Source organism: Aplidium turbinatum, chromosome 1 (assembly GCF_918807975.1).
Source record: "Aplidium turbinatum chromosome 1, kaAplTurb1.1, whole genome shotgun sequence".
Classification (NCBI taxonomy): domain Eukaryota; kingdom Metazoa; phylum Chordata; class Ascidiacea; order Aplousobranchia; family Polyclinidae; genus Aplidium; species Aplidium turbinatum.
The window spans coordinates 37473159-37485890 of record NC_137472.1 but is presented as its reverse complement, the minus strand read 5'-3'; the positions used below and the strand labels follow the sequence as shown (position 1 = coordinate 37485890).

The window sequence follows — 12732 nt, the reverse complement described above, 5'->3', positions numbered from 1 at the left end:
AACGTAACTAGGAGTTGAAAATTGGGTATTTTAATTTATTTTAAATACTGTAACTTCTAACAACCCTTCAACTTCGAAATAAATTTGTTTTCCAACGCCACAATTTCATCATATCTTATACCAAGTTGTAACACGATTTTGTTGAATAATTACAATATTTGTTGCTGGCTTGCTGCACACATTTCGAAATTTTAATCCTAAGTTGTTTGTGAGTCGATTTTGTGTTGTTTTGTTTAAAAGGTAAAAAATACTGCAGGCCTATATCATGCGCGTGAGGCGAATATCTAAAATTTTATTTTCCAGATGTGAGAAAAATCTGCGGCATTGGCCGGTAATATTATATCTGAATCTATACTTATCAAACTTTTATGGGCTGTGTGTTGTGTAAGACAAAACTTGTTTTTACAGATATTGACGAGTGCGATCTTGGTGGTGCCTGTGTCAATGGCGATTGCTTCAACACGCAAGGTGGTTTCTCGTGCGACTGTAACCAGGGTTTCCGCCCAGTAAACGATGAAAGAGCTTGCGAAGGTTTGTTATTCTGATGTAATTGCCTGTTATTATGTAAATTACTTATACTGTGGTTGCTGGAACCAATTAGATATTCCAATAATAAAGCTTTGGTAGAGAGTTTGCTTTGTTGAACCATAGAGAAATAAAACATAGTAACTTTAGCGGGTTTAGCATACTTTATTTCACACAAAATATAACATAATTAATATTCTATATTAATTATATAATATTCTATATTCCAATAAGTGGCAAAACCAGTCTAAACATTTATAACTTTTAATTTTTTTTTTCTACGTGATTTTATTTGTTGTAAACCACCGCAGGTTACCATAGCCCATTTTCGTAGGTTACCGTGCTATATACAATAGGTCATATAGTATATATACCAAAGCTTTAAAGCTGCAACATATTGTCATGTGCGCGGCAATTTTTACTTCCAGATATTGATGAATGTGCCAGAGAGCCTTGCGGCCGTGGTGTGTGTCAAAATGTGTTCGGAAGCTTCACGTGTACTTGTGATCCTGGATATCGCATATCGGATAACGGTGACTGTGTCGGTAAGTTTTGTGTGGTATTCGCGCATACTTTGAGAATATTTGAATCAGTTATTAAAGTGATTACCGGTGTTTCAGTTCTGATAAAAACAAAATAGCACAGTAAAGTGTATATGCGATAATGTTTTGGTATTGGTATGATCGTAAAACTGGTTTCCGATAAAAGAATCCATTGATATGATATTTTTACAATACAATTTTAAGATTTAAAACCAATTTGCTATCAGATGTCAACGAGTGTGAAGAGCAGGGTCAGTGCGGACAAGGAAACTGTACAAACCTGCCTGGAAATTTTGCTTGCGACTGCGTTGATGGCTATTCAGTGACTCCTGATGGACGAAACTGTATCGGTGGGCAAAATATGTTAAAGTAAAAATCATGTGATAAATATAGAACTAAAATTATTTTCAATTTATGATGTAAAAAGCAGAAAACTCGATACTTATTCTAAGCTCAATTATAAAAAGGTCACCGTTGGTCAAAGCTAATTTTCGTGTTTTTGCAGATACGAATGAATGTCAGGATGATCCCTTGGTCTGTGGCGTTGGATCTTGTCAGAACATGGACGGATCATACAAATGCTACTGCCCTGATGGATATTCAAGCGATGATGATAAATCGTGTGATGGTGTGTACAGTGTATAATACTTCGAGTGCCTATGCAGAAACTGAGTGAATAAATTTGCAAAACCACTAACAGATTGTGGTATTGATGTAACAGATTGTTTTTATTCATCAAAATTAATTAATACAGTACTCTTAATGGTTACAATAGCAAAATGCTGAAAACAAAATCGTTGTTTATAAATATGATGGAAAGTATTTAATCTTTTCTTCGCTTTCTTACAGACACTGACGAATGCGCTAGCGGTGAATACTGCAAGTTTGGAGAATGTGAAAACAGGGACGGAAGCTTTGTGTGTAACTGCCCGGAGGAATTTGTCCTCAGCGAAAACAAGAGACACTGTGTTGGTAAGAAAACCTCATAAAGTAGTTGGTATAACATTTTATAAAACTAAGTTAAGTCTTGTTTTGCCACAATCAGAATATTTTCTTCTATTTGTTTTCACTGTTTGATTGCATTGCAGTCAACTAAAAGGTGGCTAGCTGAAAATTAGAAGCAGAGATGTTGATAAAGCCACTGAAAAACTGTGATAAAGCAAAAGCAAATTTTTTTGTAGACACCCGACGTGCAAAATGTTTCTTCGAAATCAATGACGGAACTTGCGGCTTAGCCGGTCAGCGTGACGTAACATACGGCACTTGCTGCTGCCAGTGCAGAAATGGTGGTTGGGGTAAACAAGAGGAAGGCTGTACCGCCTGCCCAAGACAGGACACAAAAGAGTTTGAAGATCTCTGTCCACACGGATGCGGATACACTCCTCAAGGCATAGGTAAGCTTTACCATGGTTTGTAGACCTTGACAACTTTGGGCTATGTCGTAAATTAAACAATAAACTGATAATTAAACGATATATCGCATAAAGTAATCCGAAAAAGTTTCTATTATAAGAAATACTGAACTGGCACTGATATATCTTTCAAAAAATAATGTTTATTTGTTAAATCATTTTTTCATTTGTTTCAATGACTTATAATGTTGATTTTCTATACATTTGTTGCTATCAACTAATTTTTCTTCCTTGTTTAGATATCAACGAATGCCGAGACAATCCTTGTGTGAATGGGAAGTGTATGAACGTTGCTGCGAGCTTTAGGTGCATTTGCATGACTGGTTTCACACTGGATGAAAGCGGCCGCGAATGTATCGGTATGTCGTTTGTTGCTACCTTTAGCTATAGATTTTTATAAAGGTATGGTACCAGACTTTACAGTAAACTTTAGTTTACGTTCGATTTCAAAATGATTAAATGTTGAGGTGGCGTATTGTAGGAATGATTTCATCAAGAAATTTTTAAGAGTAATTTTGATTACATCATTTTTTAATCAAATCGATAATTTTAGACGTGAACGAATGCGACGCGATCGGTGCTTGTGGCAGAGGTACCTGCGAAAACACAGAAGGAAGTTTTGAATGCGAATGCGAGGTCGGTTTCTACAATGGGCCATCGATCGTTTGTCTTGGTGAGTTCAAAGCGCCATGCTTTTATATCATTGACTTGTAATTGCAAGAGCGAGATTGTTGAGATGCTTGGCTTCTAATCATGTGATCCTGGTTCGACAATCGACCAATCTCGGTGTTAAAAACACTTGTTCTTTCCAAAGTGTAAAAAATTATTGAGTGAGTAATTAATTTTTGGCAAAAAGAAGCTGAAATCAAAAAAGGTAACCGACTTAATCTAAGTACTATCGTAGGCCAAAAATAATAAGAATCGTATTTTCTTTTCCCCGGCCGAGTATGAGGACACCCATGGCCCCCTCTAGTGTCGGCCATGGGCCACCTTTACCTTGTCGCTGTATATTTATATTCGCAACGCAAAACCAACATCTTTTTTCGTTTGTACGCAGATATTGACGAGTGCAGGGAGGACCTAGGTTTGAATCATTGCGGTTTCCGATGTGAAAATACTGAAGGAAGTTTCCATTGCGCATGTCCACAAGGATACCAACTGCGTTCAGATGGTCGCATGTGTGAAGGTAACTGGTGCTGTTGAGTTAACCGATTTTGAGAGTTTGTTTAACTTAAATGAATATTAGGACATACTTTTTTTGCAGGAAAGTGTTGAAAAATTTGCATTTATTTGCAACAAAATTTGCAGTAAAAAGTTGCATTTTGGCACACGCATTTGAAATGATAGAAATTCGCTTAAATTAAATATGATAATAAATATTTCCAAACATTCTGGGGAAAATGGCGATTTTTTTTCAACAATTTGTCTGGCATGCTAAAACTTCGTTTCACAGTCCATAAAATTGCTGGACAGTTTAACTATTTGGTATGGACTGATGTTTGGTTGGGCCTTTTAACAATTGTTTTTAGGTCGTTATTCAGTCTGTATCAGTGATATGAAACACTCAGATGGTTTTATAGTACGTTTTTTAAATAACACTTTTTTATTTTGCAAAATACTTGATAAAATTTGCATTTAAAAAGCAAAAAGCTGCAAAAAATTGTAATATAAAATTTGTAAACAGCTTGAACACATCGTACTATATGAGTTTTGCGCATTTAAGAAGCTGTGGGAAGCTGTAAAAATTGCAAAAGTTGCGAAAACTTTTCCCAGTTCTTACTTAGGCTATTCGATGTTGCTTATGTTTGCATGTACTTGTACGTAACAAGCTTTTCAAGCTTTCCATTATTGTTTAGATATCGACGAATGTCTATCTGATTCTCTCAACGATTGTACTGCGAAGGGAATGACATGCAAGAATGTCGTAGGCTACTACACATGTCTCTGTCCATCTGGCTACCGAAGAATAGGCATAGCTGATACTTGTGTTGGTTAGTCTTTGGTCTTCCTTTCGTAAGCTATGTAAAAAAACAGACTTTATTATCTGTTTTCATTGCAAGAATAGCCAATTTAAAAAAGGTTTTAACCACAATTTCGATGTGGTTTTCCTGCTTGGTTTAAGCTACAGTACTCCTGTCCTGCTGCATATGATGCAGTTTTTAATGTAAAAGATTATAATACCTATAGGCTACATGTTGATGTTTAGATTGTATCTTCATTTTTGAAACGTCACAACCATTACGCTTTATATGATATTTTGCTTTGAAGATGTGAATGAATGCGACCAAGTGCGAGTTTGTACAAACGGAATTTGTGTAAACACTGAAGGAAGTTATGGCTGCCAGTGTTCCGAAGGCTACGATTACGACCAAGAGAATAAGATGTGCTTAGGTGAGAACAAAATTATCAGTTTGTTTGTACAATGTCAACAAGAAGTAATGTAAACAACAGTCTTGCAATAATATTGATCTTGACCGAAGTTATTTGCTAACTTTGAGCATATTTTTAGATACTAGACAAGGCATCTGTTACGCTGCTATTCATCAACGCATGTGTGAAGTGACTTCCACAACTGGATTGCCTTTCACAAAAGCTGAATGCTGCTGTAATCGTGGAAAAGGCTGGGGAGATGACTGCGAGGAATGCCCTCATCCCGGGACTGGTAAGGGCAAGGCGATGCGTTTCATTTAAACTCATATACAGTACGGTATGCTTTAAAACCGACATATTTTTTGATATAGAAACGTAATAATTTCCATGTTGAATGACAGGTTTTTGTTGAGATCAACTCCTATTTTCACATGTATCCTATTGTTTTTACTGCTTCACTCTTTGCACTACAATGACAGCCAAATAAAGCCACTGGTAGGCGTCAGTTTCAAAATGTGTTCTCAATTTATAGAGGCATTCTTGATTCTCTGCCCGCACGGAATGGGATTTACGCCAAGTGGAGATGACATCGACGATTGCAAAGTCTTGCCTGGCCTTTGTACTCATGGAAGATGCATCAACACCATGGGAAGTTATCGGTGCGCTTGCGATCACGGATATGAGCCAGCCGTCACCAAGAAAGCATGCGTTGGTGCGTGAGTTCTCTGATCATAAACTCAACCTAAAGTACAATGTTTAGACCTTTCAGAACAAGTATACCTATTACCTATGTGTTATAACTATTCTTACATTATAAATAAACTTGTCAACGATGACTTTGAAGTTTGCTGTAATTTGACCATCAGTAGCACAGTCTATGTACAGAATTTTGCTCATAGCCAGCAGACCTTGATTATTCTCCGATACACTATGTCTTTAACGTTGTTTTCTAATTGTTTTGATGCTGTAGATCTAAACGAATGCATGGTGTCGCCATCACCCTGCAGCTTTGACTGCCGCAACACCGAAGGAAGCTACGAATGTGTTTGCCCGAAAGGTTATCAGACCGATCAAAGTGGATCAGCTTGTGTTGGTAAGTTGAAAGTGCATAAAAGTTTTCCAAAACAATTTCCTCAAACCGTTGAGTGGTATCCCTGAATAAAGCTTCATCTATTGCACACCAATTACGGTATCATGAATCAGATCAACTGGTTCAAACCTGTCCAAAGCTTCAAAAGTAGATGGTGCGGTTTTGTAAATATACAGTGTTTATGGTTTACACGTTGATGTTTCGTATAAACGTTTTTATGGATGCTTTTTGTGCGTTAGTTTGTCGCATATTTTTCCTATATTTATTGTATCACTAATTTTTTAACCGTTAATGAATAACATGCAAATGCCTTTCACGGACATTGTATTTTTGCTCATAGATTTGGACGAGTGCTTGACAAAGCGTCATAATTGCCAATATCTTTGCATCAACACTGTCGGATCTTTCAAGTGTGAATGCCCACATGGATTTATTCAAGAGGTTAGTTACTATGCAATTCGGGATAAATTAAGTCTTATTTTAAAAAAGAACATGAGTTTATATTTGTTGATGTTGATGTGCAGTTTCATGTTATCGTTCTTCGTTTGGTAGGCTATATTGCGTTGAAGCAGTGGCGGATTCATGGGGAGGGGATTGGAACGATCGCCTCTCTAATGCACAAAAAAGTAACTTTATTTACGATACATTTGAAAGGTCGGATTAATGTAAACCAACTTGCTGGATCCACCACTGCGTTTAGGTTAAAACACATAGACGCTTACTTATAATTTGTTAGGAGTTATAGAAGTATTTTGTATTACCTTGCTTCCAGGGATCTCAATGCGTTGATAAAAACGAATGTGTGGACACTCCAGGAATCTGTGGGGCCAGAGGTTTGTGCCGCAATGATCAGGGAGGCTATCACTGCGAGTGCCCGAGAGGTTATAGACGTGGAATGGGACAAGCTTGCATTGGTAGGTCATTTCACGTAATATTTTAATAAACAAATGAAGCGTTTAGAACGAAAAGTGACTAAGTCACAAAATACTAGTAAGGAGATATTGACATGTATAGTTTTCAATTGCATTGTAAAATCAAGATTTAAAAGATTTTTTTGTTTTTACCATATGTCAGTGTCTACAACCCCAACCTAGTTCTGATTGCACAATTAATTGATTTTTTAGTTGAACTTGTCAAAAAATATTGATAATATTCTTTTTTGGACTTATGCACTTTTCTTCAAAATTGCTGGACTTAGGCACTTTTAGACACAAATGATGGACTTAAGCACTTTTAAGTGTTCTATAGGCCTAACAGAATTTGCCATCTCTTACTCCAGATACTACTGTAAAGTAAGGTACTGTATTTAAATATATTTCTTCAAACCTAGTACTAATATGACATTGGAATAATCTGCAAAGAATTATTTTGGGTTAGAAATATCTTGAAAAAATTAGGCTGGTAGCACATAATAACTGTTAGGCTACTGGTAATTATTGGGGTAAAAAACAGGTAAAATACAGAGACTTCCCCACCTTCATTGGCAATGTACAGTAGAATAATAATTGGGTTAGGCCTACTAGACTACATAATAATAATTGGGTACACTCTCAAAACCTTCTTCCCTTCATTAGTAGTGTAGTATGGAAGTAAAGAAGACTGGTAGATAGGCTAGGACCTTTACAGAATAAGTTATAAAAATAATAGTCCAATATAATAGGCTACTTAATCTTCAGTTAAGTGTACTTCATTTCGTTATCTGCTGGCACCAACACTCCATCGAATAGCCTAATCATGTCCAATGAATATTGAAGTCTGCACTGCTAAACTTCTTGCAAACTGGACCTGTGGACTGCTGAATTTGATTCGAAAGCAGTAGGCCTATAAATACTACTGGTATTTGATCCTTATTTGCAAAATATCTAGCCTACAATTAAAAGCTGATAAAAACACTACCGTTTTTAACACTACCAATGATCCTTATCCTTAACCTACCCTACCTAAACCAGAGGCAGTGTCCCAGTCTAAATAACCGGTAACCAGCTAATGACTTTATATCCTCTAAAATGGAACCCGGTCAAAAAGCAAAATAAAAATCATGTCACGTGGTTAAATGATTAGACGCTATTGGTCAGAACGGACTTAGCTACTTTTAGAAGAAAAAATTACCTTTCCGCTCAAAACCTGTATTTGAAAATGATGGCTTAGCAACCTTTATACCAAAATATTTTTTGTCTGGTGACAAAGGACAATGAAAGCAATACGTTTTTGTACTTAACTCAATTCGAGTGAAAATGTGACTTAGTCACTTTTCGTTCTAAACGCTTCAAATATTATGTTGCTCTTCATTTAATGTTATTGTGATTTGTCAAATAACTGCTACACTGACCTTCATTCGCTGAAAATGGATTGTCAATGATACGTAAAAAACTCCATCTAATCTTGCTTAATCTGTCCGCCCCAATAGCTCAGTTGGTTAGAGTCTGACTTCATGAACGAAGAAACTTCAAGATCAAACGGCGCTGGTTCGACTCTCGGGGTGTGCGCTTGAGCAACGCATTTTAAGGACTGCTCTCCATTCAGCGGCACATAGTGGATGGTATAATTCCCCGGCAACAACACTTCAACAATCGGAAAACTTCACTCTGCCAATTTCGGTAAACGGCCCTGCGTCAAGAGCCTCTTCGTTCAAGTATGCGAAACTACCAGGAATAACCTATCAAGGCTTTGTCAGTCCGAAAATAAAAATTCAAAACCAAACCAATATTAGTTTTGTGAGCTGTGAACATTGATAAATAAACGTCTTTATGATGACAAGAATTTAGGCAGGTCAAACAGAACAGATTTTGAAGCCGAAAGTATCCACTTTGTAAATTTTTGTACTTTTTACGAGTCACTTATTTTCAAAAGAAAATGGATTAAATGAGCAGGCTTGAAATCCGAGCTCTTGACGCAGCCTCAATTTGTCTGCAGCTAACAGTACTGTAAGCTGCCACCCAAATGTTTTTGTCACATTATGCAACTCCGCTAGCAAAATTGATCCTGTGGTACATTGATCAACGTTTGTAGACGTTTTACAAAGTAAAAAGACCCAGTTTTGGCTGGAAAAAATCGGTTCTTGCAACAAACTGCTTCTTTGGTAATGTCCATACCACGTAAAAGTGAATCTCATCAGATTCTCTCTACAATAGACAATAATAAATGAATGAAAGAAATAACTTTGTTTGCCAATCAGATTTTACATTAATTTAGCACACAATAAGCTCACATTACAATAACATACAATTCACAAACATAAAGAAATGCTTAAGTATGCTTAGTGTTGAATAAATCAACCTGATCAGCCAGAAACAGCGAAAGATCATTTAATCAACCAATTAGCTATTCACAGTTATGCTTTAACCAAACTTACACCTAACATATTTTAGACGTGGACGAGTGTGCTGGTGGCCAAGGAACTTGCTCAGGAAATTGTCAGAATGTTGCTGGATCATACAGATGCCTCTGCGGTCGTGGGTACTCCTCTACCATGTACGGACGAGGCTGTCAAGATATCAACGAATGCGTCAACAGTCCTTGTGGTATGGGACAAGGTTGTACAAACAACCGGGGTGGATTCCAATGTGGCTGTTCCCGGTAAGTTAACTATTGTGGGTTATGTTTTTAATTTTTTGAAGATGATGTAATGCACGTGTAATACGCACACATATCATTTATAAAAAGTATATTTTTGCAAGAAGAATCAGCATTATCAATGAGTAATCAAAAAGTTTAGGTATAATTTTATTGTATCTGATAAAACATTAAAACGGCTTTTGGATTCTGTGGTTTTCGAACATTTCTAAACTAAGTTTAATTTACCATTCAAACTGTTGTTTAAGTTTTTTGTCAATATGTGAGTACTGTATGTAGCCTACAAACGAACTAAATTTTTCGTTGTTATAGTGGCTTGGCTCAAACCCAGGGAGGTAGAGGATGTGGCGATGTTGACGAATGCACACTTGGAGGAGGAAGTTGCAACTTTGGATGTCAAAATTCTTACGGCGGATTTTCGTGCTCTTGCCCAAGAGGTTCCTTTAGGCTAGGGTCTGGGTAAGTTGTTTTAATTTGTGATCATTATGTCTTAAAAATATAGGCTATTTAAAAGTACATTATCTAGCCCTTTCCAAGCTTGGAAAAAGACTCGGAGTATAAGCAACCACACATCTTGTAGTTGAAACCGCAGTTTGCTTTGAAATGTTGTCCTTAAATCACCACGTTTTAATTACTTCAGACACTGTTTGAGACGCTCCGGGGGTTTCCAGCAGCAAGTTCCTCGTTACCCAAGGTTCCCAGGATTTGGAAATCCGAGAAGGCAGCAGATGGGAATGCCTCCAATGGGAATGCCCCTTCCACAGCGCGATACGATCTGTTATAATTGCATGCCCGGAGGTGACGTCAGACGACGACGTAACCGCCGATCGGCCAAGGAGCCTGAAGGTCGATTTATCGAAATTCACGATCGGCACGGAAAAGCATCTCTCAACACTTCGTACCCCGTTGAAATCTTCGTCGACAACCAAGACGTTACCCACAAACTACCACTTCTTGAAATCCGTCCATCTTTCAAACAACTTCGTGATCATTCCCGCTATCAGATAGTGTCGGGCAATGACGATCACCGATTTCGACTTCGCCATCACGACCACCTCACTGTTTTACACTTCACCAAGAAAGCTATTGACGCAGAAAAATCAGTCGTTGTTGGGCCGACTGAATACCATCTTCGTTTACGCGCCTCGTCAACACTCAACACCGAGGAGCTCACTCAGGCTTCTTTAGATAGCGAAACAATCCAAGAAGCTCTTGAAAGCAAAGTGGAAATGGAACTACAAATTTTTGTTGAAGATCAATAGTATGTCATGTTGCTCTTTTGAGAACGTCGCAACAAGATGCTGAGGCCACATACGTACTGTATATCAGTACTGGATATTTTTTTTATTGATTAAGATGCTGGGATTATATTGATTGAGAAAAACATCAATAGTCAAGTTATTAAATTAAAGAAATTCCTGCTTTAGTAATCTATAAACAAGGAAAGCGTTTTGAAGACTAAATGAGAAGTAACTTTTTGTGCAAATAACTGTTTCCCATTTTTCGTGACACCAGCTAACTAAACTAATTTCGCCGAAATGCACCTTGAACAGCATATTTTGTTTTATCGCTCTGTTGCGTGGCATTTTTAAATTGTACATAGTTTATGTAATTGCGCAAATACTTTGTGGCGTCTCGCATACGTTATCGTAGTTGATTTAGAACCAAGCCAAACTAACACATCGCCACGTCAGCATTATTATTCATATATCCCTGTTGTCTTTTATTTTACATATTACCTAAGATTATTTCAAAACCTTTAGTATTCCTTTGCTAAAAACAATTGTGTTTTTTGTAATTGTTTTTACTGAATTCGTGCCTTTCAATTTATTCGATAATATTCAAATGCCATTATTTCCACTTGTAATGAAGTTCCCACTATTCAACACGCGTGCACTATCACAGACGCAGAAAGTTCCAACGCTACTAAGCAAGAGAGTTGAGCCAGCAGCAATCAATGACTGATCGGAAGTGTTCGTCTCCGGTAGGAAACACTAGGCCTATCAGACATCTGAAATAGAAATTTGAAAACATGTAAGCCAAATACAGTGAACCAACAATTTATATTCGTTTCCAGTAGTTTGTAACTGAGAAGCGTTTAAATTACCGGCAACGTGTAGCCAAAGCCTTCAAAGAGCTCTTTTAGATTTCATACAATTATAGTGGATAGGTTCTATTGTAAAGCAAGTCCACTTTAGTATCAAGAAACAACTAGGATTTGTCGCACTAAAGTTAAGCGACGTTCTGAAAACAAAAATTTGCCGTTAAGAGACTCGACAAGTGAAAACAGTTTGCTGAAAACAATAGACCAGAACTTGTATTGCAAAGCACCGTTTTTTTGTTTCCTTACATTACAGCCAAAGTTGTAGAGTAGGCTACATGTGATTGGCTTCTATGTGAACAAAATATATTTGTTCCATCTAATCATAGTTGTGAGTGGATGAAGGGAAATTTAACCGTCTACTTTCAACAAGACACTTTAAAAGCAAAAGTGTTCAGATGACGTCCTTTCATTCAACCAAATGATCTTTAATGAACGGCTATTCGCATTTGCTAATCAAACGTGTCCAGACAGTGATGTTTAGCAATAAAAGTAAATTTTACCGATGTGTGTAGGCTTATATTTAAAACCTGTAGTGAAATCGAATACAGGTATTGTCATAAAAATCTCTTGATTACCCGGTCTTGAGATAAATCATGGTCTTGCAAGATGTGAAAATGTCGTGCTTGGATAAAATAAGAATAGTGACTGATTGTGGGAATCTTTATAAACTCCTCGGATGGAGAAAGTTTCTTTGAGAGCTTAACCCTGTCATTTTTGCATGCTTGAAGAGACTTTGACCCACTGAGGTACAATAGGCTAGGCCCTGTAACTGAGACTGACAGCGAAGTCTCCGCTGTTGAAGTGTTAGTTTTCTGTAAAGTACGCTACGGTACCACTCTATCCATCTGGTGCTGATGCATGGAAAGCTCTCTTTCTGCGTTGCTCAAGCCAGGGCCTCTGAGAGAAATTTTCACTATTCGTACGAAGAGTCATTCCGGGCCCCTTTTGTCTTGGGCAAAACGCGTGATGTTTGCTTAGTCGTATTGCACACCACACAACATTTTACTGCAGAATTGGACATCTGTGCGCAATCATAGTATCAGGTTGCAATAAAACTATTATTTTGTGTTGCGCATATCATGTGATCTGTCCTTCGCCAATTTGTGTATCCTGCAT

General features: G+C 37.4%; 1 protein-coding gene across 1 annotated transcript in view; it reads left to right on the top strand.

The window, feature by feature from the left end:
• The window catches only part of LOC145777483 (fibrillin-1-like), a 33359-nt gene extending 21826 nt beyond the window's left edge, over positions 1-11533 (top strand). Inside the window, exons 41-59 of the mRNA XM_082588865.1 lie at positions 409-531; positions 954-1070; positions 1295-1417; positions 1573-1695; positions 1917-2039; positions 2249-2461; positions 2719-2838; positions 3033-3152; positions 3537-3665; positions 4336-4470; positions 4748-4870; positions 4989-5141; positions 5382-5561; positions 5820-5942; positions 6280-6380; positions 6712-6853; positions 9308-9515; positions 9825-9971; positions 10153-11533. Of these exons, the coding sequence (XP_082444991.1) occupies positions 409-531; positions 954-1070; positions 1295-1417; positions 1573-1695; positions 1917-2039; positions 2249-2461; positions 2719-2838; positions 3033-3152; positions 3537-3665; positions 4336-4470; positions 4748-4870; positions 4989-5141; positions 5382-5561; positions 5820-5942; positions 6280-6380; positions 6712-6853; positions 9308-9515; positions 9825-9971; positions 10153-10774 (3125 nt within the window). The 3' untranslated portion in view covers positions 10775-11533. The remainder of the gene's footprint in view (positions 1-408; positions 532-953; positions 1071-1294; positions 1418-1572; positions 1696-1916; positions 2040-2248; positions 2462-2718; positions 2839-3032; positions 3153-3536; positions 3666-4335; positions 4471-4747; positions 4871-4988; positions 5142-5381; positions 5562-5819; positions 5943-6279; positions 6381-6711; positions 6854-9307; positions 9516-9824; positions 9972-10152) is intronic.
• Positions 11534-12732: the final 1199 nt, after the last annotated feature.